General features: G+C 57.4%; 2 protein-coding genes across 2 annotated transcripts; one reads left to right on the top strand and one right to left on the bottom strand.

Moving 5' to 3' along the window:
* Positions 1 to 8,715: 8,715 nt before the first annotated feature.
* Positions 8,716 to 11,834, top strand: WNT1 (Wnt family member 1; the record flags this gene model as incomplete). The annotated part of the gene is made up of 4 exons (XM_079937303.1): positions 8,716 to 8,926; positions 9,655 to 9,908; positions 10,595 to 10,860; positions 11,346 to 11,834. Exons 1-4 carry the CDS (start codon positions 8,823 to 8,825, stop codon positions 11,832 to 11,834), a joined length of 1,113 nt encoding a protein of 370 aa, XP_079793429.1. The 5' UTR covers positions 8,716 to 8,822.
* A 10,894-nt stretch (positions 11,835 to 22,728) lies between these two features.
* On the bottom strand, positions 22,729 to 26,057 carry DDN (dendrin; the record flags this gene model as incomplete). The annotated part of the gene is made up of 2 exons (XM_079937261.1): positions 22,729 to 25,441; positions 25,849 to 26,057. 2 exons carry the CDS (start codon positions 26,055 to 26,057, stop codon positions 23,578 to 23,580), a joined length of 2,073 nt encoding a protein of 690 aa, XP_079793387.1. The 3' UTR covers positions 22,729 to 23,577.
* Positions 26,058 to 26,437: the final 380 nt, after the last annotated feature.

The raw sequence follows: 26,437 nt of genomic DNA, 5'->3' as shown, positions 1-26,437 counted from the left end.
CGAAGGCCCCGGTGGGCAGATCGATCAGGGCCTGCGGGACAGGGAGACTTAAGGATGGCTCCGGAATAGGGTGGCTCGCCTAGGCAACCAAAGGATGCTCAGCTTCGGGCTCCTAACTCACCAGTGCCACCCCACCGACCGTTCTCACCCCCCTCAAACAAAACAATAAAGATCACGCCTTGATTCCCAGAGTACCTGGGCCCTGGAGGAAGAGTCCCCGCCTAGAAGCTGGGACTTACGCTAGTGCTCTGGAGCCAATCTAGCCAGACACAATGCCTGGCACACAGACACACTCACGTGCAAACAGAGGTATAGACTCACAAACAGCTCTCCACTACCTTGCCCACCGCTCCCTTTTCAAGGGCCCCAAGACTGGCTTCCCCTGCCCAACACAGCTTCACCCTCTCACTGGGCTGCTGGGCAGGACTGAGAGAGGGTTCCCCACCACCCCCAGATGGCAGGGCGGGAGTGGGGGGCTGTCGCCTCCGGGTGCCGTCTAAGGCCAGCAACTTCTCTGAAAAGGGTGGAGAAATGGGCTCCCCATCCCACTCTGCCCGCTTCGGCCCCAGTAGGGAGCGAGGGGAGGCTCCAGGTGCGGCAAAGTCAGGGAGGGGACTTTGGTTCCCTCCTGAAAGGGACCGTGGCGCAAGCTGAGACCTCTTCCTCATCTGCCACCTTTCCTAACTACATGTTCCCCTCCTCCTAGCATCGCCCCTCTGGTCCCCACCAGGTCCCCAGTCTCAGTCCCCACCCCTTTGCTCTCGTTCATTGCCCTCCAAATCTGGGGCCACTCCTTTATTTGCGGTGTCTTTATTTCTGGCGATATCCCTGGCTCTCTCCGCATCTCTGTGCCCCCGTGGGCGGATGCGTGTCTGTCTGTCTGACTGCCACTGTGCCCGTCTCGTCCCCGTGTGCGAGTCCCTGCCCTCCCTGCTCTCCCGGTCCCGATTACCTCCAGCTGCTCTCGTGCAGAGTCTGCCACTGGCGCGGTTGGGTAGCCTGGGCTCGGGCTGTTCAAACCGTGGGGAGACTGCGTCGGGTTCTGCCCCCTCGGCAGAGCCGCATTCTTCCAGGGCAGGGCCACTCCTCTTCGCCGCTTCCCCAGCGCCGCCGCGGCCGCCGGGAGGAAGGGAGGGAGGAAGGGAGGGAGTGATCGAGAAAGCTAGCAGGCGGGCGAGCAAAGAACTGGGGGCTCTGGCTCTACTCGCGCCGAGCTCACCGGCGGCTCTGCCGCGGCTGACAGAGCTGCGGCCCCTCCCTGAGCCCGGGGCATCCCCACCCCACTCGTCGCACCCCCCGCCATGACCCGGGGAGCCCAGCCGCTCCCCCTCCTCCCAGCGCACACACACACCCTCTCCCCCGACGCCTGGGTTCAGGCTTGGCCCCGCTGAAGGGGGAGGTGGGCCAGAGTTCCGCTCACCTGCTCTGGGACCGCCCAGGCTGCAAGAAGGGTGCAGTGACCCAGTCTAGGGAGCCAGGACCCTGGTCCCAAGTGGTCATTTCTCTTTGCCTCAGTTTCCCACTGATAGTTGGATGGCTGCAAGGTGCCCTTGAGAAGATGAAGATGGAGCTGAGATCGAGCTTCTGTCGCTGGACAGTCTTGGGTAGAGCCCTCAGAGAGAGCACAGTGCAGGGCAATCGGAGCCGGCAGGAGCAGCTCCCTTCTGGGTGGCTTGGCTTCCGCCCACCTCCGAGCCCTACGCCTGCCCCTTGGGAGGGGTCAGCTCTGGCCTCAGAGTTTGGCTTTAGCAGCGGCTCGGGTAACTCCAGAGATCTTCAGCCTGCCCCAATGCTTCCCCTTAGCTTACAGGCATCCTTGCCAGCAGAGGTCTCCTGCCCTTCCTAGGATCCCGGGTCTGCACTCCGCGTGGCCCATATTCCTGCTCCAGACTCTCAGACTTGCTTCACGTGGAAGGAGGAGGGCCTCGGTATCCCGAGCTGAGCCCGGCCCAAGGACAGCCAGGGAAAGAGCCTGATCCTGGGTTGCAGATACGGAGGCAAACCACCTTAGGGAACCCCAGTGGCAGCGAAGGGGTTAGGCGCTGCTGCGCTCCTGCCTGACTCACCCTCCCAGCTCTAACCACTGTGGGCTATTTTTGCCAGAGAGGGGCCCCAGGCTTTCCAGCCGCCCCCCGCCCCTGCCAGACCGCAGCCCAAGGCACCGCTGGCCCCGCGCGCCCAAGGCTGGCACGTTGACTCAGAGACAGGCCCCCCGGGGAAGCAGGGCCACGGGGCTGAAACCCACAGCCCCAGTCATCGCTTCCTTGGTACTGACCATGTAGCTCTGCTGGGCAGCCAGCCTCCAGTCTGTGTGGCTGCAGGTCCTGCCCCGTGCTGCAGGGGGCATTGCTGTCTAGGGGGGCGGAGCTGTCTGAGGGAGATTAATGACTTTCATCTGGTAGGAAATGTATTAATCACCTTCCTGTGCCAGGCCTCAAGCAGGCTAGGGAGGTGAAAGCGCCATGGTCCTGACACTGGACAGCTGTGACCACGGAGGGCTGCTTGCTCCCCTCTGCTGTCCTACCTTGGGGGGAGAGGGGAGTATAGGAGAAGGAGCCCTAGAGCTCTTGCCCCTCCTTCCTGTTTAGGGGCCAAGAACCAAACCGTGCATGGCTTTTGAGGCCACCAGAATCTGCACCCTGACTCCGTAGCTTTTGTCCTTACACCTGGATTCGCTGATCCTCACCAGTGTCCTTGTCCTTCTCCCTGGATGTCAGCCTGGAAGTTTACCTAGGGCCCTGGAAGGGGGGACGAGGTCTCCTATGCCCCTCTTCTCCCACAGGGGGACCTCTTGGACGCTCGTATTTCTCCATGTGTCTCCAGTTTCAGACTGTTCCTTCTTATTCTACCCTTGTTGGGCTGCCGTATAGCCAGGTGCCAAGGAAGGGCCAGGGTCAGAACTACTGCCACAGATTCCAACTTCTTAGTGACCCCAGGGCTCCCCAAGCTGGCCTATCCCAAGTCCAAGGACCCATACTCCTGTTCCCTCTCCCTGCAGAAGCCCAGCTCTGGGACATGAGGCCACAGGCAGGCAGACTGGGTGGCCTGAGCTGGCCCCCAGTGCCCTTGGCCCGACCGGCTGGCCTGAGCACTGACCCGCAGGCGGCTGGAGGGTGGTGTGGCAGGCGGGGCCTGGAGAGGGCTGCGGGTACACACCCATTGCCTAATACCCCAAGCACGCGGCCAGCTCCAGGAAAGGAGAGGGGCGGGAACCAGAGGGACCTTGACAAGGGTTGGGGCCATGACAGCAGGGGGAAAGTGAGGGACTGTCATCGCTTCAGGGAGGGAAATGGGAGCAAACTGATCCCCCTTCCCCTCAATGGGAAGGGTAGGGGGCTGCCTTCCCATCATGGGGATGGACGCACCGAGAGCAATCTGAGAAGGACACTGGGGCCCTATAGGGCGGGGGTCAAAGAAAAGGGAGATTGGGGGATCGAGCAACTGAGGCGTCGGCTAAAGCTGAGTACAGTCTCGAAAGCCTCCTCCTCTTCCTCCCCCTCCTCCCCCCACCCCGTGTTTGCCTTGGCCCAGGGTCCCGGGTGACTCATCTATTGCTGAGCCGCTGATAGGGGCGGCCAGGCCCGGGGAACCCAAATTATAGGCCCTGGAGGGATGGATGCGCCCGCGGCGGCGGTGAGCTCAGCTGCGCTGCCCACCCTCCGCCTCTCACGCCTTCTGCTGCAGCACCGTAGGCCACCACCCGGAGGCACCAGAGGTTCCGCAGCCCGACTACGCTGGACTCCCGAGAACCCCCCCCCACGCACACACCCAACCTATCTGTGAGATTATCCTCGACAGAACTTTGCCCCCTTCTCTACCAGAGACTGATGCCTTCCCAGCCCAAGGAGACAGTGCCACCTGCTGGTGCTTCAAAGGAAGGTAGGCTCCTCTGCCAATAACCCTCAGCCCTGGCCCCCTGCTTCCTCCCCAGACCCCATCTAGGTAAAGCCTCTCTCCCCTCTGACATATCTCTCTCATTTCTATTTCAAGGGGGGCGGTGGCTTGCTACTAATTTTCTACTTTAAGCCTTTAAAGTTATCCATGGTCAAAAGTGATACAAAGAAAAATAAAGCAGGGTAAAGGAGATAGGTAGTGGAATTAACATTTTATACAGGGGGAGGAAAAGGGAAGCAACAAATTCATGGAGATAGCTGAGGAAGGGCACTCCAGAAGACAGAAAAGCAGGTGCAAAGATCTTGGGACAGACACTTACTTCGTACGTTCAAGGAATTAGCAAGGAGGCCGGTGTGGCTGGAGGGAGGAATCCACAGGGGAGAGAGTGGTAGGCAATGAAGTTAGAGGACAAGGAAGGAGCAAGGTCAGATTATATAGAGCCTTGTAGGCAAAAATAAAGATTTTGCCTTTTCCTTGAGTGAGATAGGGAATCACTGGAAAATTCTGAGCAGAGAATGAAACGATCTTACTTTGTTTTAGAAAGAATGGCTCTGTGGAAAATAGACTATGGGGCCCAAGGACTGGGGCAGGGAGAGCTGTTAGGAGGTTATTGCAATAGTACAGGAGAGAGATATGATGGTGGCTCTGACCAGTGTTGTAGAAGTGGAATGGTAAGAATGGATCCGATTCTACATATATTTTGAAGACAGAAGGGCAAGACTGTTTTCTTTTCTTTTTTTTACTGATTTGACACAGATTATAAGAAAACAGATGAGTCAAGGATGGCTCTAAGATTCTTGTCCTGAGCGACTGAAAGGATGGAGTTGCGATTTACTGGGATGGGGATGACTGAAAAAAGAGCAGGTGCAAGGGAAGAACTGGGAGTTCAGTTTTGGACATTGTACATTTTGAGGTGTTTATTCAAGTGTTAGATATGCAAGTCCAGAGTTCAGGGCCAGAGATAAAAGTAGGGAGCATGAGACTGGATAGTTCACCAAAGGAGTGAGTGTAGACTGAGAAGAAGCTCCAGACTGAACTGGGGTGCAGTTCAATGAGTTATGTAGAAATTGGGTACAAAGGTGGAACCAGATAAAGAGAATGAGCAGCCAGGGAGGTAGGAACGGTGCTCCAGAAATCGAGAGAGAATATTTCAAGGAGGAAGTGTTCAACTTTGTCTGCTATTCCTAAAAAGTTTGTTAGGATGAGAACTGAGATTTGACTGTAGAGCAAAACGGAGGTCATGGATGATTTTTATAAGGAAATGTAGTGGGTTAGAAGGTGTGATTAGGGTGGTGGAAAGACAGAATAAAGAAAAGAAACCGGCATTGGTGATTAAAGCAACGCTTTTGAGTTCTGCAGTAAAAGACAGCAGAGAGGGGATTCCCTGGTGGCGCAGTGGTTAAGAATCTGCCTGCCAATGCAGGGGACACAGGTTCCAGCCCTGGTCCGGGAAGATCCCACATGTCGCGGAGCAACGAAGCCCGTGCGCCACAGCTACTGAGCCCACGTGCCACAACTACTGAAGCCCGTGCTCTGCAGCAAGAGAAGCCACTGCAATGAGAAGCCCGCACGCCACAATGAGGAGTAACGCCCGCTCTCCACAACTAGAGAAAGCCCTTGCACGGCAATGAAGACCCAATGCAGCCAAAAATAAATTTATATATATATATATATATATATATATATATATATATATATATATATAAAGACAGCAGAGAAATGGGGCAACGTTGGGTGGTAATGTGAAGTCAAACAAAGTTCTGGGGTTTTTTAGATGGGAGACATTACAGCATATTTGTATGCTGATGGGTATGATCCAGTAGCTAGGTAAACCGATGACGCAGGAAAGAAGGAGAGGACGATTGATAGAGCGACGATTTGATCTAAATAGGAATTTGGGCCAGGTCATACAGAGTGTGACCAGACCTAGAGCCCTCCCACTCTTCCCCACTATTCCTGGTGGGTGGAATGGTGGAACAAAGGATACTGAATCCTTCTTTCCTCTCTTCCCACCTCTGCTTGTCACCAGTGGCCACAGACAGGACTGCCCTGTCTTCGAGCCCAGCTCCCTCCTCCATGATGTTTTATCAACCCACCAAGCCAAAAGATGTGACCCAGGCCCCAGCGGGAAGAAAATCCTAAGGGACAAAGGACAGGCTGCCCATGGTACACTGTCTATTTACTTGAGCCATCTGTGCTGGGTGGCCTCTGCAGAGGCCACTGGCTTTTAGACCTGTGGAAGATGCTGGGCCAGTATACCTTGTCCCTCAGGGTCAAATCCTTGGAGGGGACAAGCATGCTGGACTGGGCAAAGGGCCTGGAAAATACATTCCCCTCAAAAATAACCTCCATCAGGCTTCATTTGTGTTAATATGCATCTCTTTTAAAATGCAAGTGCCCCAGGAAGATTAATTAAACTTATCAAGCATTTATTTCTTAGAGTGATTTCCCTGCATTGGAGGGGAAGCCTGATCATTTCTGGGACTTGGAACACTTTAGGATCAGGCCTGGGTATATTGCTCAGTCAAAAAGCATCCGAAAGGCAGAGGAGAGGGAAAAGAGAGGATCAAAAAGGGAGGCAATCAGCTCGGTGCTTTGTGACCACCTAGAGTTGTGGGGTAGGGAGGGTGGGAGGGAGACGCAAGAGGGAGGAGATAAGGGTATATAGGTATATGTATAGCTGATTCACTTTGTTATAAAGCAGAAACTAACACAACACTGTAAAGCAATTATAATCCAATAAAGATGTTAAAAAAAAAAAAAAGGGAGCGACTTCCCTGGTGGTCCAGTGGTTAAGACTCCACGCTCCACATGTAGGGGCCCAGGTTCGATCCCTAGTCAGGGAACTAGATCCCACATGCTGCAACTAAGACCTGGTACAGCCAAACAAATAAATAATTTTTTTTTTTAAAAAAAAGGAGAGGCAGGAAGATCCTAAAGACCATTTTTCTTTATCTGCCAATTTCAGGAAGAGCTCCCAGCCTGCTATTGCTGCACAGTCACAAGCAGCCAGTAAGGTGGAAAGAGCATGGGCTTTGAGTCAAAACAGTCTGGGTTTTAACCTGGCTCTACCGTTTATTCCCTCGTTAGCTATGTGGCCCTTGGATAACTGCCCAATGTAGTTTTTCCTCGGTAAAATGGAGAGACAGGAGAGACCTAAAGGAGGAGATCCTCCGTCTTCCAGGGGCCACCTGTGTGTGGTGGTGGGGCATGAGAACCAGGCTGGCAGTGCCCCCTATGCCCCATATAGGGAACAGCTGCCACTTCTTCGATAGGAGGCAGAGGTGGCCTTGAGGCTGAGATGGAGTCCTAGGAGGAGGGACTCCCAGGACTCGTAGAGATGGTCGCAGGTGCTCTAGGTAACCTGGCACGGTGAGAGTGAAGAGAGCCAGAGTTTGGGGGGGAGAAGACAGAAACCTGGCAGAAAAATTCAGAAAGAAGCAGAAACTTGGAGACACAAGTTCCCTCTTCTGGGTTCAGTTTAGCCAGCAGCCCTTCTCTTCCCAGCCCCTCCATGTACACCCCTGACATCTGCTCCACTGCCCTTCCTTTCTGAGCCTAGTCCTTAGAGACACTGCCACTCATCCATCTTGATACCACCTTGGTTACAGGCGTAGTCCCCCTCCCCCAGTGACATGCACAGGCTGACACATGCCACAGGGTGACACACTATAGGATGGCATGAGGTACGCCGGGTGAGAGTGACACACCTATGCATATTTAATCGCCCACTCAACCGCCCACCTCCGCACACAGTTCCAGACACTCTTTGTTCCTCGGCCAACCTTCTGGGTCTCTCCTGACGTAGCTGCCACCTCCTTCCCGACACCTAGGAGATGATGCACTGCCCCAGGTGGTGACAAGACGACTAGATGACCCTTTCTGACCTGAGCTAAGTTCCAAGATTCCTGGGAAAGGCTCCTCACATCCCTCTTCTGAACATGGATTTTCTGTGCACAAGGACACCCGTGAGTGTGCGCTCTCAGAACACACTCACACATATTCTCACCCGGAGTCTCATTTGCACTGTCCCACTTTAGCGCGCACACACGCAGCCACTTGTGCACTCCTTCCAGCCCACCTCACAAGCACAGACTGCCGCTGCCTCAGGTCCCTCTCCATGGTGGGGCTCTGTGTGGTCAGCGCATCCCCCAACCCACCCCTGGGACTTCCCTGACCACAGCCCCAGCCCCACCCCAGTCTCCCCCCTTTTCCTTCCCTGTCCAGCCGTCGGGGGGTCCTGGGAGGGGAGGTATCTCCCCAGAGTCGCTGCCCAGAACCACAGCTTTCCTTCTTCCACTCAGGATGGGGGAGAGAGGAGACGCCGGCGGGGACCGGGGTGACGTCGAGGGGACAGCCCCACAGCAGGCAGCGAAGCGGTTGAGCTCCCGGCAGTTTGTGCCCGCAGCACACTGGTCGCCGCGCCCCCTGGCGGACGCTGGTCCCCGACGGGCTCCGGACGCGGAGAGGAGTGAGGCGGGCGCGCGTGGGAGGGCGTCCCAAGGGGAGGGGTCGGCGGCCAGTGCAGGTCCGGAGGCGGGAGCCACCGGGTAGGGGGCGGGGGTGAGCCCCGACGGCCAGCCCGTCAGCTCTCGGCTCAGACGGGCGGGAGCCACGGCCCCGCTCGCTGCCCATTGTCTGCGCCCCTGACCGGTGTGCCCTGGTGCCACAGTGCGGCCCGGCGGGGCAGCCTCCTATCGTCACTTCAGCCAGCGCCACAACTATAAGAGGCGGTGCCGCCCGCCGTGGCTGCCTCAGCCCACCAGCTGGGACCGCGAGCCATGCAGCCCGTCGCCCGCCCCCGGGGCTGTTAGAGCCAGACTGCGGACTCTCGCCACAGCCGCCACTGCCGCGTCCAGTCCCACCGCCGCGGGCAGCAGCCAAAGCCGCCCCAACTGCAGCACAGAGCGGGCAAGGCCGGGCAGGCCATGGGGCACTGGGCACTGCTGCCTGGCTGGGTTTCCGCTACGCTGTTGCTGGCGCTGGCCGCTCTGCCTGCAGCCCTGGCCGCCAACAGCAGTGGCCGATGGTGGTAAGTGAGCTGGTGCGGGGTCGCCACTTGTCTCGGGGCACAGAGCCAGGGGCCAGCCCCATCCAGCTCCCACGCTCTGGGATCCGTCCGCAGACAGGCTCTCTCCAGCGCTCTGACTTCCCTTTGAGACACCGAGGGGCGCTCTGGGGCGGAGCTGCTCCAGAGGATCCAGCTCTGCTTAAGTGGGGTGAATGGTCCGCCCGGTGGCCCACGATACTCCAGCCAGGGAGCCCACTCCCATCTAGCACCGCCCTTCTTCCAAGAGCCCCAAACCGAGCCTCACGGCGGTAGTCACACCACAGGTTTCCCAGCCTCGGGAGAGAAAGGGCAGGCGTGCACTCAGAAAGAAGCCAAGTAGAGGGTGGAACTCCCAAGCATTTCACGCCTTGGGTGGGCATGGATGGCAGGCCAGGGTTTGCTCACCAGGCTGCCCGGAAGCAGGCTCTGAGAACCAAGGTGAATATCTAGTCTCCGGTTCTCCGTGCCTCTGCTGTCCAGCTCCGGGCGCAGGGCCCCCGAGCAGTCCTAAGATCCCTGGGAACACAAAACTCTGGACGCCAAGTCCTTTCAAACTAGTGAGCCTGGGAGCGCGGAACTGTTACCTTGCTATTGATCCCGCCGCTCTCGCCAGCAAATAGCTCCAGGAAGAGGACAGGGTGGGCATGACCTTTCTGGTTAGGGTGCAGGTCCCCTTCCAGAGCTTGAGCTCCTATCATGCGTCTCACCAGGGGCATCGTGAACGTAGCCTCCTCCACGAACCTGCTGACCGACTCCAAGAGCCTGCAACTGGTACTCGAGCCCAGTCTGCAGCTGCTGAGCCGCAAACAGCGGCGGCTGATCCGCCAGAACCCGGGGATCCTGCACAGTGTGAGCGGGGGGCTGCAGAGCGCTGTGCGAGAGTGCAAGTGGCAGTTCCGGAACCGCCGCTGGAACTGTCCCACAGCTTCGGGGCCCCACCTCTTCGGCAAGATCGTCAACCGAGGTGGGTACCCAGGAAGGTGACGCTTCCTGGACCAGGGGAACGCACGGTCACCCCCAGGGCAGGGGCGGGCAAGTGCAGGGAAGATGTCCGGGGCACCTGCAGGGTCACACGATCCACCCGCCAAGAGCTTCATGCCAGCACTAGCTCTGGGCCAGACTCGTTCTACCAGGGGCTTTCAAGCCGTGCACCTCGGGCACGAAGCTAACTTTTCTGAGCCACTGCCCCAGAGAAAGGGAGTTCCGAGTCGTGGACGCTGGCTGGCCACTGCTGTCCCTCAGCCCCTCTCAAAGCTGGTCTCTGCGGGCGTCTCTTACCTCCAGCCCAGCAAGTCTTGCATCGCTGACGAGGGCCGGGCCGAAAGTTTGGGCTGCGGAGAGGTCTTGGCGGTGCAGAATTCCTCCACTCCCCTCTTTCCGGCTTTTCTCTCTGGGGCTGCCCCACTTCCACCGAGAAGCCAGAATGCTCCCTGAGTCTCAGTAACGTGTGATTACAAGCGTGGCGTGGTTGCGTGCCCACGCACTTGCTTTCTCCGTGAGACCAGCTTCCCAACACAGCCCGTCGCCGGGCTTTCAGGAATCTAAGGAAGGATTTGGGGCGTGGGACTCAAGGGTCCCAAGCCCTCCACTGAAGGTGCCTGCTGCACCCCCGCGTGCCCCCTAGCTGATCCCCGCTCCCTTCCCCAACAGGCTGTCGGGAAACAGCATTTATCTTCGCCATCACCTCGGCCGGGGTCACCCATTCGGTGGCGCGCTCCTGCTCGGAGGGCTCCATCGAGTCCTGCACGTGCGACTACCGGCGGCGCGGTCCTGGGGGCCCCGATTGGCACTGGGGAGGCTGCAGCGACAACATCGACTTCGGCCGCCTCTTTGGCCGGGAGTTTGTGGACTCCGGGGAGAAGGGGCGGGACCTGCGCTTCCTCATGAACCTTCACAACAACGAGGCGGGCCGCACGGTGAGCGGGCTTGAGGGTCACCGCACCCGAAACGGAATGGCAGGGTTCTCGGAGTCCCTCGCAGAGGCTAACCTCGAACTTGGGAAGTAACGGTCGGTGATAAGGTCATGGGGTAGGGTAAGGAGCCAGGCGAGGGCGTCCGGAGAGCGCGGAGGCTTGGAAGGAAGCCAGAGAATGAAAGAGACAGTGGCTGACAACTGAGAGGTTAGAAGTCATGTAACCCATAGACTGTATTGCCTACAGCCCCTCCACTGTACAGGTTCAAAAAACCAGGTTGAGAGGCAGAGACAGATTCGCCGGGTGGAGCAGAGTTGGGCTTAGTGTCCAAATCTCTGCGGGACATTTCGCGCCTCCCTTCCTCTGTGCGCGGCTAGGCCTGGGCCTTTGCTGAGGTTCCGGCGACGTCCGGGAGGGGGCGGTATCTGGGAAGGTGGCCCTGACTCTGACAGTGCCCTGGAACACCCTTTCTTCTCCGTTTCCCCCAGACCGTGTTCTCCGAGATGCGCCAGGAGTGCAAGTGCCACGGGATGTCCGGCTCGTGCACGGTGCGCACGTGCTGGATGCGGCTGCCCACGCTGCGCGCCGTGGGCGACGTGCTGCGGGACCGCTTCGACGGCGCCTCGCGCGTCCTGTACGGCAATCGCGGCAACAACCGCGCCTCGCGGGCGGAACTGCTGCGCCTCGAGCCCGAGGACCCCGCTCACAAGCCTCCCTCCCCCCACGATCTCGTCTACTTCGAGAAATCGCCCAACTTCTGCACATACAGCGGACGCCTGGGTACAGCGGGCACGGCAGGGCGCGCCTGCAACAGCTCGTCGCCCGCGCTGGACGGCTGCGAGCTGCTCTGCTGTGGCCGGGGCCACCGCACGCGCACGCAGCGCGTCACCGAGCGCTGCAACTGCACCTTCCACTGGTGCTGCCACGTCAGCTGCCGCAACTGCACGCACACTCGCGTACTGCACGAGTGCCTGTGAGGCGCTGCGCGGACTCATCCCTAGGAGCGTTCTCGTCAAGCCCACCCCCAAACAGATTCGCTGGCACCTAAGACCCCGATCCTCGCCCACCCAGCCCCTTCAGCCACACTCCGCGACTCCTACGTATCCGATCATTTCTCCCACCTGCTCCTACCTGGGGACTCCTGAAACCACTTGCCTGGGGCGGCATGAACCCTCTTGCCATCCTGACTGACCTGCCCCGGACCTACCTCCCTCCACCTCCGCGGGAGACCCCTTGTTGCACTGCCCCCTGCTTGGCCAGGAGGTGGGAGAAGGATTCGTCCCCTCCTCCATCAGCGTCAGCTCCTGACGTGTAGCTCTGTCTCCTCCACCGCGCCAGCAACCTGCCTGCCTCTCTCCCTCTCCTTTATCCTCCGTTTTTTCCAGGTCCCCACATGCCCTTCCCATTCTCCTGCCAAGGGTGCAGACCCTGAACACACACCTGAGCATCAGGGCCTTTGTCCTCCCCACCTACAGCTGAAGCGGGAGGTTCCAGGGTGAAAGGGCAGCTGTGGTGATGTGGAACATGAGGCTGGGGGACCCCGCGGAAATATCCCCGTTCTTCCAGCCTCTGTCGTGGAGCCATTGAACAGCTGCCAGCCATGCCTCCCTCAGCCACCTCCTACCCCCTTCCTGTCCTGCCTCCTCATCAGTGTGTAAATAATTTGCACTGAAACGTGGATAAAAAGCCACAAGTTTGGTTGTTGTAAATAAAACTATTTATTGTGCTGGGTTCCAGCCTGGTTTGCAGAGACCACCTCCACCCAACCCAATCCTCTCCATTCTTCTCTCCTTTTGCCCTCCAGCCTTTTGTGACCCCTCTTTTCCTCTCCCCAATTTCTCAAAGATGCCTTTGCATACCGGAATCAGTATTTCCTTCCACTGTAGCTATTAGTGGCTCCTCGCCCCCACCCATGTAGTATCTTCCTCTGCAGAATAAAATCTCTATTTTTATCAATGACTTGGTGGCTTTTCCTTGAATCCAGAACACACTATTGCTTACCTCCTTTAAACAAATAAGATACATTGATGGAGAACTGGTTTCCTGACCCTGAAAGAGGACTCTGAGATCCTGTCCCTTGGATGGCCCTGATGAGGTCACTGGGGATCCAGATCTCCAGAAGAACCCGGTCAGGAGTCAAAAGATGCTGAAGGGTCCTTCTTCCTCTTTGAACACCAACTGGCTCTGTGATATTAGGCAAGTCCATAACTCCCTCAGTTTCTTCCCTTGCGGAGAGGGGATGAAACAAACAAACTTGGAGCCTGCCTTTCCTATGTAGATGAGCTGTTGTGAAAATCGCTCTAACTGAGTGATGGCTATGATGGTGTTCTGAAAAGAAACCAAAGAAGAAAGAGAAACCCCAAACAGAAGGGGTGCTGCTGCTCCTGGTGTAGAGCTTTCGGTCCCCAAAGCCTATCTGGGCCAGCTGTGGTCAGGGTGTTGGGCAATGGGGAAGCCACTCCCCTTCCCAAGACAAGGAAATGCCACATTAGGATGCCAGCTTCCAAACCTTGGGCTACGTAGGATCCAGGTAACAGGTGATAGGCTCTATTCCTGGACCCAAAAGCTCAGAGATGATGATGGGGGAGAAGAAAGGAGCAGGAGGGTTAGAACTCAAATAGAGGCTAGTCGTAAACCAGTGTAACTGAAAGGAAACCCAGGTGTGGTCCATAACCTAACCATGAAGCTAGCCATTTCCATAAAGAGCCCAAATGAGGATTGTTACTAACTACACCAATATGATACTTCTGTGTGCATTTCACCAGATTGGAGGGGAGTACTAATCCTGCCCACAGCCCGAAACCTACCTCTAACTCGAATCCACTCCCTTTCCCTTGGTCTAGGCCCACCCTTAGGCTTAACCTTACTTCAGACAAACACCAACTGCTTCCTAAGCTCTAATGCCTGTCCCTCATCCTAACACGTCCCCCTAGGGGAGGACCCAAAGAGCAGGGGGGAGCTATGAAGCACCGCACCCCCAAGGGCAACAACTGATCCCAGCCTACTAGAGAATTTCCCCCTCTCCCCGGGACTCTTGCTGTTGTTGCTGCCTCCCACCTCTCCCTGGGTGTGTGAACTCTGACCCCTGTTGGTCTTTGGGATATGTGTGGGGGTAGGGAAGTGGAGCCAGGAGCTGCTCAACCCTGCAATGACATCCCTTTTCCTTTCTCTCCATCCAGCAAGCTAGCATCAGCTCAGCTCTGATGGGCAGTTGAGGGGGAGGAATAGAAATCTTATTGATCCTGGGTAGAAGGCACCTGACAGGCCTTGGTTTCCAGTAAAGAACCCCCTGCAAAGAATGTCCAGTTTATAATCCAACGAGTTATTAGATCCCCCAGATCCCAAAGCACGAAGTTAATGGGCTGCCAGAGGCAGGAGGGGGGCTTGGGACCCTGCTAGACGATACCCAGATTCGGGGAGGAGCAGCAGGGTGGGGAGGCGAAGGGTTCACGGCTGTACCCAGCCACTCTTGCCTAATTTCTAACTCTAAAAACTAGAATCAGTATCTGCTTTCAGGCCTGGAAGCTGGGAGGCTCTGAGCTGAGCTGACACATAGGAGCTGGAAGAAGAGCAAGGGAAAAAGTGAATCCTGTTCTGGTCCCAACTAGACTTTCAAATATTCCGTTCCTTTCTCAGCCTCAGTGGCTTTGTCTATTCAACGGGGATGGTTAATGGTACTTAGTCTTCTTCAGGAAGGTGATAAAGTTGAGATGAGATCATGTACGTGAAACCTCGTGTCATTTGAACACTTGCTGACACCTGTTCTGTGCCAGGCGTATATGCCAAATGCTGGGGATACAGTGATATATGAGCCAAAGAGTCTGCCTGGAGAAGTTTACAGTCTGGCCAGGGAATCAAGCACGTCAAAAGATGTTGTCACGATAATGGGGGCAGCGCAGTGAGGGCTCAGTGAAGTGTAAAGCCCTCTGCACATGCGTGAAATTTAAGGACAGACTCCCGTACTCAAGTCCTCAGCGTGGAGGCCCTTTGCTTCCAGGCACTGGGACTTCAAGGGAGGGGGTAGGGAAGTACAGAATGGGGCTGGCCCTCAAGGGGGCGCGCAACGATAAAAAGGAAAAAAGCAAGTAAAAGGGCTGTAGGGTCTGCAAAGCACTACATAGGAGCTAATTATTTATTATGATCATCTGTGCCGTCCTCACACCGGGCAGGTAAATCCTGGGGAGGAAACAGCTGTGCCTAGAGAGAGGCCTCACAAAGGTCTTAGGGCCCAGAGCGGGCTCGGGGGGGCGGTCACCATAGGCCGGTGCTATCAGGAATGGGCCTGATGCCCCAGCTAGCCCTACCTACCCAGGCTATCCTCCTGCCCACCTCTGATCTTCCGGTGGTATCTGAGACTGGCAGGGACCCCGGACACAGGGTCGTCCTCAATGAGTGAGGGAGGCACTTGTCCTGAAATATCCTGGGCGGGGGGAGGGCGGAAAAGCTGAGAGGACTGAGCCTGCACAGTCCCCGGAGGGTCAGCAAGCTGGTACCACACACACCCTGCCACACGCACCCTGGAAAAATCCTGTCAGTGGGGCTGCAAATACCCCAGGGTCTAGCGCCCACCCCCCAACCTCAGGCTGGCTCAGTCCTCCTCTCCAGGCCAGAGGGAGAAAAATAACAAAATGAGGAGAAAATAAGCTGTTTGGCTGTGGTGTGAGCAGGAATATCCATGCAGAGCTGCCCACCACTCACCCTTACTCACTCTTTCCACACCCAGCCAGGGCGCCCAGCATGAGACAGACCACCCCCCTGCCCCCTCCCCCGTCTGGGCTAAAAGCAGACGCTGGTGAGCGAGCAGCAGGTTATAAATATGCCCAGGGAACTGCCGCCAACTCGCTCCCTTGTCATCCCCTGGGAGGGTATAGGGTGGGGTAGCTCCTAGGGAGGAGCCAGGGCTGCCCTGTTCCCTGGGGCCCAGGAGGAAGTGGGGCTTCCAAGAGGCTACTGCTTTTTTTTTTTTTTTTTTTTTTGCCCTTTTCAAAGGAAAGGAGACACTGCCACTTCATTTTTCCTGGACATTTGCTCATCTGCTCAGAGGTGGGGTCCCCAGCCTCCTTGGGCCATGGCTGGAAGCTCTGAACGAAAGGGCCCAAGTCCATTCACTGTGTGTCACGGTGGAGCCCAGCGCCACTGCTCCTCCTCACACCCAATACCAAAATTCATTCATTCACTCGACAGATATTAACAGAGGGCCTGCTGAATGCCCTGTGCACAAGCATGTCTCACATACAAGCATATGCCCGTGTATGTACACGCACACAGCAGCCCCTGCTCCCACGCACTCACACCAGCTCCAGCCCCTCCTACAGACTTCTTGGCTTTAACCTGGCAGCCTCATCAGGAAGGGTAAAGCTTCAGGCTCCTGGTCCTGGCTCGGAGCAGGTTAGGCAGGGGGAAGGGGGGACATTGAGAAGAGGGCCCCTAAACATTCCTGCTTCTACTACCTCCCTGATAAATGAGAGGGTCCTTTCTCTCCTCCCTGTCCAATCATCCTACCAATGTAGGTGCCACACAAGGAAGAAAGAGCCACTCTGTAGGATGCTGGGGGGCACCTGCCCGGGCTGCCAGAGCCTCCTGCTTCCCAGCCACTCGCCAAGTAGGTAGCAGGCTGGGCAAGAGGGGGCAGTGCCATCCTGGAGAGCTCCCAGCTCTCCCCCCACCAGAGCCAAACCCCTCCCTTTTCTATCCTCCCTATTAATCCTCGGAAGTGAAGGGGCCGGCCCTGGCGGACCCTCAGCCCTATTGTGGCCCCTCGCCCTCCTCGGCTGGCGTCTAATTAACTCCTCCTGCCCCCGGTTTTGTGCGCCCCCCTTACCCCACCTTGTCGGCCCCGCCCCTCCGCTCGGCCGGCTCCCCCCCACGGACATTCCAGCCCGGCCGGACTGGTGTGCCAGGGCAACCAAGGCCGGACCGAGGCCTAATCCCCCCGCCGCCTGGCCCGGCTCGGGGAGCCCCACTCACCTCCCCGCTCTCTGGGGGCTGCCCGGCTCTGCTGTGGCGGAGACACACAATCGGGACAAAGGCGCAGCCCCCAGGGGGCTAACTCAGCCTTCACGCCCAGGTTGTGCGGCATTTGGGGAGTTTAATGAATTGTCCATCACGCCTTTCAGGGCCCGCCCGTCAGCCTGGATTAATCTTTGGAGCCCTGGTGGGGTAGGAGACACTAAGCCTGTATTTATTACTCTCCCATTGTCACTAATTGAGGTAATTATCTGTGACTCTGGCCTGGCCAACAATGCGGCATTCACTCCCGGGACCTCGATGGGCCTGGCTCCCACTCTCAGCACCAACCCTCCCTCCTCTCCTCTCCCAAACCCGCCAAGGGCTGAGTGGAGCCCTGGAGCATGATGGGAAAGTGGACAATGCCCCATAATGCTTCACCTCCCCACCAGTATGGAGTTGCAGCCAGGGAGAGGCCTGGTGCCTCCAAAGCAGGCGAGAAAATAGGGCAGCCTGTCTGGGGACAGGTTTGGCTGGCAGAGCCCTCAAGCCACAGAGGGGCATGTCTTGAGGTCTTTGGTTTTCCGGACTCTCCAACGCCCCATCTCTGGGTTTCTGGTGCCAGGGTCTCCCAGGGCCCTTCTGTGGATCCACCTTCATGTCCCTGTAGCCTCCAGAGCTCTAGGGTATTAGGAGGCCCCATCCCATGCCAGGTGTACTTTAGGAGGGTCCCAGGGCTGGCAGAGTAGTGTGGGTATGATGGGGGAGGCGGGGAGAAAGAATAGGAAAGGGCTCGAGCGGGAGCTCAGGGGAAGAGGAAGAGGAGCCATCCCAGGAAGGAGCATCCAGGGCTCACGCTAATGTGGCCATGCACTAACCTTGGGGAGAAACTTGGATTTGAAGGGGTGAACAGTGTCAAAGAGTAGATTTCACATGGAGATGGCCTCCCAGGTCAAGGGGATTGGCCGTGGGGAACAGGTGTGTGTGTGTGTCTGTGTGTGTGTAAAAGAGAGAGATAGAGAAAGATAGCAAAGGATCTTCTCTTCCATAGCTGCACGCAGACTCTTCATTCTGCCTCAGGACTTGCTGAAAAGAAGTTCTGACCATCCCCGGACAGTTCTTGAATGGGCACTTCACCAGCTGCCTGTGTCAAGGACCTTGGCAGAACTCGGTGCTACAGTTGGAACAGCGCCACCTTGTGGTGCCTCTTGGGAGAGCTCCTGCGAGACCCCAGCAAAGGAAACCGGGTCATCCCTCCCAGCAGGGGGATGGGGGCAGGGGGTGGTCACATCAGGCAGCAGCCACCCCTCCCCCTATATGTTGACCCTGAATTGCTGTGCCAGTGTTCCTGTGACACAGTTTTATCATTTGTTCCTTCCTTCTGCCAGCATTTGCTGAGAACCTGCTCCAGGCCAAGCTTGTAGGTGATATGGAGCTAAATCAAAGGCGCTACTCTTGAGTAACTCATGTTCCAGTGGGGAATTCTACAAAAACTCTCTGCCCCTCACCTCTCCGTCAATTCCTCTCACTAAAGCTCAAACGTTTTATCCTTGCTTCCCAGGGACACTTCATGATCTGTCTCCCACACATCATTCCAGGATCCCATCCCTCTGCAGCTCTGCCTTCCCCAGTGCCTTTGCTCCCAGTGAAATCTGTGTGCGTTCCCACCTCTCTACCTTCACCCACACCCTGGAATGAACCTCTTCCCCATCTCCCGCTGCTGAAATCCACCTCAAAGCTTCCTTCCTCTTGGAGCTCTTCTAATTTCCCTTGGCAAAGTGGCCCCGCCTCCTGAAGCACCTCCTTGGCAGGGCTTTCATTAACAGCACATACTGGCTGTTCCATGGGTGGTGATCTGTGTATGTTATTCATGTTCCTATTGGCTTCTAGATTTCTGAGGACATGGACTCTGTGTTTTGTTCATCTTGGCATCTCTTGCAACACTGAGCTAGGCACATCATATGCCCTCATTAAGATAGATGGATGGATGGATAGATGAATGAATGGATAGATGGATAAATGGATGGAAGGATGACAGATGAGTTTGGTGGATGAATGGATAAATGGATGCGTGGGATGTATAGATGGACGCGTGCATTCACGGATACATGAATGAATGAACAAAAGGATGGATGCATGCATGCATAGATAGATGGATGGAGGAAGCAAGTCTTCTCTAAAAAAGATTCACAAAAGGCTATGTAGTACCAGGGGCTTCAAGGGAGGGAGGCTACCCCATGCCAGGACACACAGAGGAGAGAAGAGTGTCCAGGCCGAGACTTCCTTCACTAACAGGTGCACCCTCAGTGACTGGTCTCCCAGAGGCCTGGGTATATTCTGACTCCCCAGTAGTTATAGTTTGGGAGCTGTTCCTTCCGTCATGCTCACGTAGACCCTCTAGAATGTCTTCATCAGCATATATTATATTGTACCGCCTGCACGGTGATGACTCTGTAGTTTCCTCTTCCACATCCCGTACCCTGTCTCACACACACCCTAGATTTGTGAGCTCCCTGAAGATAGGTAACATGTCTGAGTCTCTTGTGTGTCCCTAGGGCCTGGCATACAGGTTTAATGGGTGTGTGAACAAATGAATAACTGAGTGAATGCCGACTCTCTTCCCCACAGACACATTTTGCACACTACCACTACTATTCATGTTCAGCCATCTTTGCTTGTCCTCTCCTCCTCACACACTTCCACACACGCCAGAGTTATGGCCTGGTTCTTTGTGTCATTACCCATTTGTGGCTGATCTAGGGAAGTCTCAGGGCTCTCCTGAAAGTCTGAAGGGGGAGGGGGCTCTTAGCTCCTATAAGGTCATATTAACTGGGACCCGTTCAGAAAAGGGCTTCCCTGAGAAGAACCTGGCTATTGGGAGGGTAGGAGCATCCTGTGCTAACCTGAGGGCTTCTGCCCCTACCTGACCACACCCTCCAGCTTTGCCTTTCCCTACTCCTGACCTGTGAGGCTGTCCCAAGGTGGGGGTGGGAGGAGAGAGGTAGTTGTGGCCTCTGTCTTGAGGCTGGCTGGCTGGCAGACACAGCCAGATTTAGAAGTCATTTTCACAGCAGGGAGTCTCCAGCCTTCCACCCACAGGGCCCTGCAGGGCCAGTCTGAGATATGGCTCACCAAGGGCTGGCCCTGAGACCTGCACTAGCTCCTCCTCTTCTCCTCTCTCTGCCTTTCTCCCCAGATCTTTAGCAGCTGGTGCTGATTCCACCCTTAGGCAAAGATAAATGGAGTCTTGGTGGGGGGGGGGGCGGCTAATGCACTGGCATCTTAACCACCCAAATGATCCCAGTACACCATTCACCCGTTCAAGGGGCTGTTTGTCTCCACCCCAGGGATCCCCTCTTCTCTCCGCCTCTGCTGCCTGTTCCTCCTCTTCCCTTACCTCTACTTCTCTCTTCCCATCTCCTAGCCCGATACCCCAACACTAATGACATAGCCCTAGAGAGGAATAATAATCAGAGCTTAACACTTATGTGTCACTTACTGTGTACCAGGCATTGTTCTAAGTGCTTTACATATTGAATCATTTCATCCTCCCAACAAGCCTATGAAAAAGCACTATTAATAACCTCATTTTATAACTCAGGATACCAAGGCACAGAGAGGTTGAGTAATTGCCCAAGGTCACACAGCTAGTATGAGGTAGGTACAAGATTTAAATGCAGGCTGCCAGGTCCCAGAGTCCGTGTTCTGAACACAACACTACCATAGTTCTCTAACAATGATAGCAGTGTGGGTAAGCTCTTAGAAACTGGCCTCCTGTGTGCTCACCCTCAAAGAGGCCCAGGCAGCATAGTGGAGCCCACCTCCACAAGGCCAGCCCCTCCACTTTCCCATGCAGCTCACCTCTCCTGCCAGCCCCAGAACCCTGGAGCCCCTGGGCTACAGCAAAATCCAGGCAGATGCTCTCACCACTGCCCTGGTCTTCCTCAGTCTTCCTCCTAGCCTGAAGTCCCTCCTCTTCTCAGGCCCAGAGGTCGGAGGCACACACCCCTCAGCTGGAGCAGGCTCACCCCAGCCTGGCCTCAGTTTTCACTCCTGCCTTTATCTTCCACAACTCCTCTGAACATATCCTCAACTCCGGGCAAACCAGACCATTTGATAATTTCGTAAACATACCCTGTTTCCCTATATCCATGCCTCTATTTTTGCTCTCCCCTCTACCTGCAACCCCTTTCCCCGAATTCTATCTCAGATGCCACCTCCTCCATGCAGGCTTTCCTGGTCTCATAAAATCCATACATTCTGCCTTGTTTGATTCCTTAGAGTACTTAACACCCGCTGCTCAATCTATCATTATTTGTGTGTTTTCCTCTTCACCCCATTGTCAGGCAGGTCTTACTCATCTCTTTCCTGGAGCCCAGCTTAGTGCCTGGTTCCCCTCAGGTGCTCAGTAAATGCTCAGTAGTTATAATCGGTAGAAGTTAGAATTGTAGGTGGAAGGGAGACAGAACTCAGGAACCTTTGATCTCTGCCCAAGGTGAACCCCAATTACTTTACTTCCTCCAGTAAGAGCTAACTTGAAACCTGGCAGTGTGGGTTCCAGGCAGCTTCTGGGATGGAAGGACCTTCCCGGGTGACTGACCAAGGTTCTCCATTTAGGTTCAAAGCCCAAAGAGGACACCCCCCACCCCGTGCCCCATTCCACTGAACCAAGGCCCGGCTTAGGGTCCAGTCCAGCGGCCTCCCTACCCTGCTCCCTCCCCGTCCTGCCCAGCCTCTCCTGGTGCGGGTGGGGAGTGACACTGAGATAATTGGAGACCAAAACTATACGCGGTTTGAGAGCGGGCCTGGGGATCTGAACGCTGAGCCTGAGTTGGAGTTGGCAGGACTCCGTGGGGGTGGGGGGCAGAGGCGGGGCCGAGGGCCGGGCCAGGACTCGGAGACTGAGTCTGAGCGAAGCCCCCGCGCCTGCCGAGCCGGCGGCTAAATTTACCCAGGCTGACTCAGCCCTTGCCCGGAATGGGGGGTGGGGGGAGGGCATCGGGGCAATGGGAAGAGCCAGCGGGGGTGGGGTGGGGGGCAAGGAACAGAGAGTCCGGCCTGGGGGAGACAGGGGTGGGCAGGGAGTTTCCATCCAGTAAAGGAGTCTCCTCCACCGCCCACCAGGCGGGAAGGAGCGCCGGAGCCCTGGGGAAGGGACACTATGGGGAGTGGGTCGGTGAAAGGAAGAAGATGCCAAGGCTGGACAAAGGGAAGCTTAGATTTATTGAGCGCCTGCTGTGTACCAGGCACTGTGCAAGGCGCTTTACATACATTATCGCATTAAGTCCTCACAACAACCCTGCGAGGTAGGTGTTTATAAACCCCCATTTGACGGATGAGGAAACTGAGGCTCAGGGAGGTGAAGTGATTTGGCCAAGTTCACATGGCTAGTAAATAGAGACAGAAGAGGTGCCCGAGATCGAAGAAAAAAAAATACTTCAGTGTCTGGGTCCCAAGCCGTTTGGTGTGGATAGTAGTACAAAGAGGGGCTCCGCGCGCTCCAGAGGTCTGCAAGGCCAGAGGCCTGCTCCCGATCTCGCAAGACTGGAGACAGCAAGGCGGGGGACCCGCGCGCAGTAACTAGGGAGCAATTGATTAACTGGCAGTGCCGGGGTTGGAGGGACTCGCGGACTAGCTACCAGGGAAATCCGCGACCTGCGCGCGCCCCGTAGTGGCTACAGCGAGTATCACACCCCACACCTACAGGCTTTTGGGGACCAGCCTCCCTCTTCCTTCCCTGGCTGGTTTCTGGAAGAGGCAGGCATGCAAGACATTCTCAGGGTTCTTTCAGATGGGTGATACCACCTGAGTGGGAAATCGTGGTAACTATTCAGAGCATCACTAAGGAACACTGGGGAGGAGGAAAAGGGGAAGGCCTAAAAAAGTCCGAAGCTGCTCAGCTCAGACCACCACAAACCAGGGACAGTGACAAGGCCACCACCCTGCACTGCCTTGGGGATCCTACGCCTAAACCTGAGACTGGAATAGGAGCCCTTGCCCACTTACTCGGCTCTTCTGCAAACACTGCACAGTCTCTTGAATTGAGAGTGAATGCAGGTGTCAAAGAAGCCACCCAGGGACGCTCAGACTCTGTTCACTTATTCCTAACTGTATTGGCTTGGGCAGGGGAGGAGTAGATAAATGCCTCCCCAAGGACTCCAAAACATCAGGGATGGACGTTAGAACTCCCTTGTTTTACATATTACAGGGCCTGGAGAGGGGAGGCGACTTGCCGAAGGTCACCCAGCCAACCAGTGTCAGAGTTGGGATTGGAAGCCAAAACCTGTGACACCAAAGTGAGTCCTCTTCCTGCTTTGCTGGCGGCTTCTGCCAAGAGCCCCTCCTCTTCTGCCAAGGGCCTCTCCGTCACCTGGTCACCTCAGTCCGAAGCCTCTCCATCACCTTCCCCCTCCTGCCCAGAGGCCCTGCCCTGAAGTTGCCCTATGACTATCCCATCCCTGTCCTCCTGCCTTATCCTGCCTAGGCCTCTCTGCTCAGTTCCATGCCTAGTGCGTCGGCCCCTGCTGAGACCTTACCCGAGTGCCCTGAAGACCCTACCAAACGTTAAAGTCTACTGCGCACCCTCACCTCTCCTGAAAAAAAAAAAAATCATGAATTGACATATGCTCCCTTTCCTTTCATCTGTGCGCCTTCTATTTTGAGTATGGGAACGGGTATAGGTAAGAGGTACAGGGAAGTCTGTGAGGAAGAAAGGGGACACAAATACAATAAAGGGCCTCTCACTGTCGCTCCCTATTTCCCTGTGGGGTCCCCTTAGTGTCCCTCGCCCCCGAAGAGGACCTCCTCGGTTCGGCTGATGACATCTAGAATCTCTCCGATATTGTCGCTCAGCTCGGCTGCCTTCCCGCCTTCCGGGGGCCCGGTCCGCTTGTTCCGCCAGGAGGCGCCCGAGGCTTCTGTGTCGCTTCCATCAGAAGAGCTGCTATGGACGCTGAGCTCCGCAGCTTCGTCCGAGTCGGAGTCCGGGGCGGTGTGGCGGCGGATGCGAGACACGGCTTCCCGCAGGGCCCCGGCATAGGGCCCCGGGGTCCGCGCCCAGCCCCGGCCTGCGCGCCGCAGGACCGCAGCCACTTCCTCCGAGCCCTCGGCACGGCGCGCGCCTCCCGAAGCCGCTGGGCCTAAGGCTGAGTGCTCTGGGCTACCTGGCTGCGTGGGGGCATCCTGCAGGTTTACTTCGCCGACCGGGAGCCCCAAGATGCGGGAGGCGCGCTCCTCCAGTGAGGAGTCCGCGGACGTCCCGCCCTCAGCTTCGAGCCCACGTCCCCCACCGGGCTGCTGTGAAGGGCGACTGCTCAACAGCAGCTTTCGGCAAGGGGAGGGAAGGACCGCGGCCCCCTCTCCCTCCTCCTTGTTGGGCTTCAGTTGGGTGGGGGCATTCCCCACAAGGCGCGGCACCCCAGCGGGCAAAAGCTGCACATGCTGGTTTCGAGGGGTCGGAACATACTGGGACCGTATCACCACGCAAGTGGCGTCAATGACAAAGACACCTTCCCCACGAGCCGGGCCACGGGAGCTTCGTGGCAGGGTGTGGGGGCGGCGGGTCGCCTTCCAACCCTCCAAGGTCTCGGGTCCGGCCTCCTCTCTATGACCCAGGGACTCCCTCCATCCCGTGCCTCCCGGAGCCCAGGGTCTGGGGAGGGTCTGGCTATGTCGGGGAGGCTGCTTTTTAACGGAGGGCATCCAGCACTTGGGGAGCCAGCTCTGTTCTCTCCCTTCCCCGGAGCCCTTGGGATGGGGCCTGGACCTGGGAGCAGGACGCGGGGGGCTGGGAGTGGCAGGTGCAGACCCCGCAGGAACTGTCTCCGTGCCTGGGTTCCCAGCAGCTTTGGCTTGGGGATGTCCGTCGCTACCACTCTTCAGGCCAGCAGCAGCCAGCCTCAGGCTTCTCTCCGCGGCCACCTTACCGGACTCCAGCCTTGGCCTGGCTGTTCCACAGCCTGGGGATCCCCCCAGGAGACCCCGGCCCTGACGGAGACCCCAGGCCCCTAGGACGTCCCGGTAGATCCGAGGATCTAGCCTCTTCTTTGTGCACCCTCCCTCTGTCCTGGTCGGAGCAGAGGTTGAAGAGGCGGGCGCCTGCGAGGGCTCGGGTCCTCGCTTAGTCCCCAGGGTCCTGTGGGGGCCTTCGTAAGAGGGTGGAGCCACGTAGGGTGGCGGCCGGTCCCAGCGGCGTCGCGGGGCCATTCCGGCAGCACCTCTCAGCAGCAGGTGAGCTTCGTAGCTGGGAGGCCCTGGCCGCCGACCTCCCCAGGGCCCCGCCCACGCCGCCCCTGGATTGCTCTGCGGCTGCGCGGATGGACGGGGCGGTCGCCCCACGGACCCCAGGCGCTCCGGCCGTGAGGGAGCTGGGAGCCCTGCAGGCTGGGCCACCCGAGGGGCGTTCCGAGGCTCCGGGCGGGGCCGACCAGGGGGACTCCTTCGGGCCCCACCAGCCTTGCGCCTTTTTCGCTCAGTCTCCTTGGCCTCCCGCTCCTGCGATGCCGCTTTCCTTTTCTCTTGCTCCCGGGCTCGGGCCTCGGCCGGGGGCCCCGCCCGCCAGTTGGTCGCCTCCTGCAGCACCCTGGAGGCCCAGGGCCGGCGGGGCGGCGGCTCAGGGGATCCCAGGCGCGGCCCACACCTGGGACAATGAGCAGGAACCCAGGTGAGCAGTTTGTGGGGGAAGGGAGCCGAGGTCCGGGGAGCTGGGAGCGTTGCAGCCCACTTGGGGCCGCCTTGTGGAGGGGAGTGTGTGAGTGTGTGCGCGTGTGCACGTGCGTATATGTTAGGGTTGAAGTCGAAGCGGGACTCCTCACCATCTCTCCATACACACTTTAATAGCGTCTGCCCCATCTCACCTGCCCTTTCTCACGCCCACTCCTGTCCCCCCAAACAAACGGGATGAGTCAAGCCCCAGCCCTCGGGATGGGGTGGGGGGAGGCGTGGGAAAGAGAAGGGGGAACAGCAGCCCTGGCTGGTGCCCACGGTAAGGTCCGGACCCCAATCCCTGCCCCACCACTCTCTTCCCCTTACCCCTCCTTCACTCACGTGCGGCTCTGGGGCCCGCGGGCCCAGTGGCTGGCCTGGAAGTCCATGAGCTGTCGAGGAGGGGCGCGGCGACTATAATGACAGGAAATAGTCTTCACTTCGATCACCAGCAGCTTTGATTTCTGCACCCAGAGGCAGCTGCCAGACTCCTCATCCTGGAGCTCCCGGGGGCTATCGGGCCCCTCGGAGAAGAGCTGGCCATCCAGCATCCTGCCCCACCCCACCCCGGCCCCCCACCCTCCCACCCGCCCCGAAAGCCCCCTCCCAGCCCGGGGAGCCGGCGCCCACTGCAGAGCGGCGGGCCCAGCGACTGGGGACTATATATACCCAGGCACACGTGTGTGCCTGTCTGTGTGTGTGCGCGCGCATGTGACACGGCGCGGACGGCTCCGCGCTGCTACCTCCCCCACGTGCACGACCGCCTCCTGGGGCCCGGGATTGGGCGCCCCTTCCCACTGCTCTTGTCCCCCAAGCCTGATGGGACCTGCACGAGTGGGCAGGGGATTTCTTATTCTTGCCAAGCTGACAGCGCCTGCACCCCCGCCCCCATTTCTTCAACCTTCCCGCCGTTTTAACCCTTCATTCTCCT

This window comes from Stenella coeruleoalba (genome assembly GCF_951394435.1).
Source record: "Stenella coeruleoalba genome assembly, chromosome: 11".
Lineage (NCBI taxonomy): Eukaryota > Metazoa > Chordata > Mammalia > Artiodactyla > Delphinidae > Stenella > Stenella coeruleoalba.
This window is presented reverse-complemented; position numbering and strand designations above follow the sequence as displayed.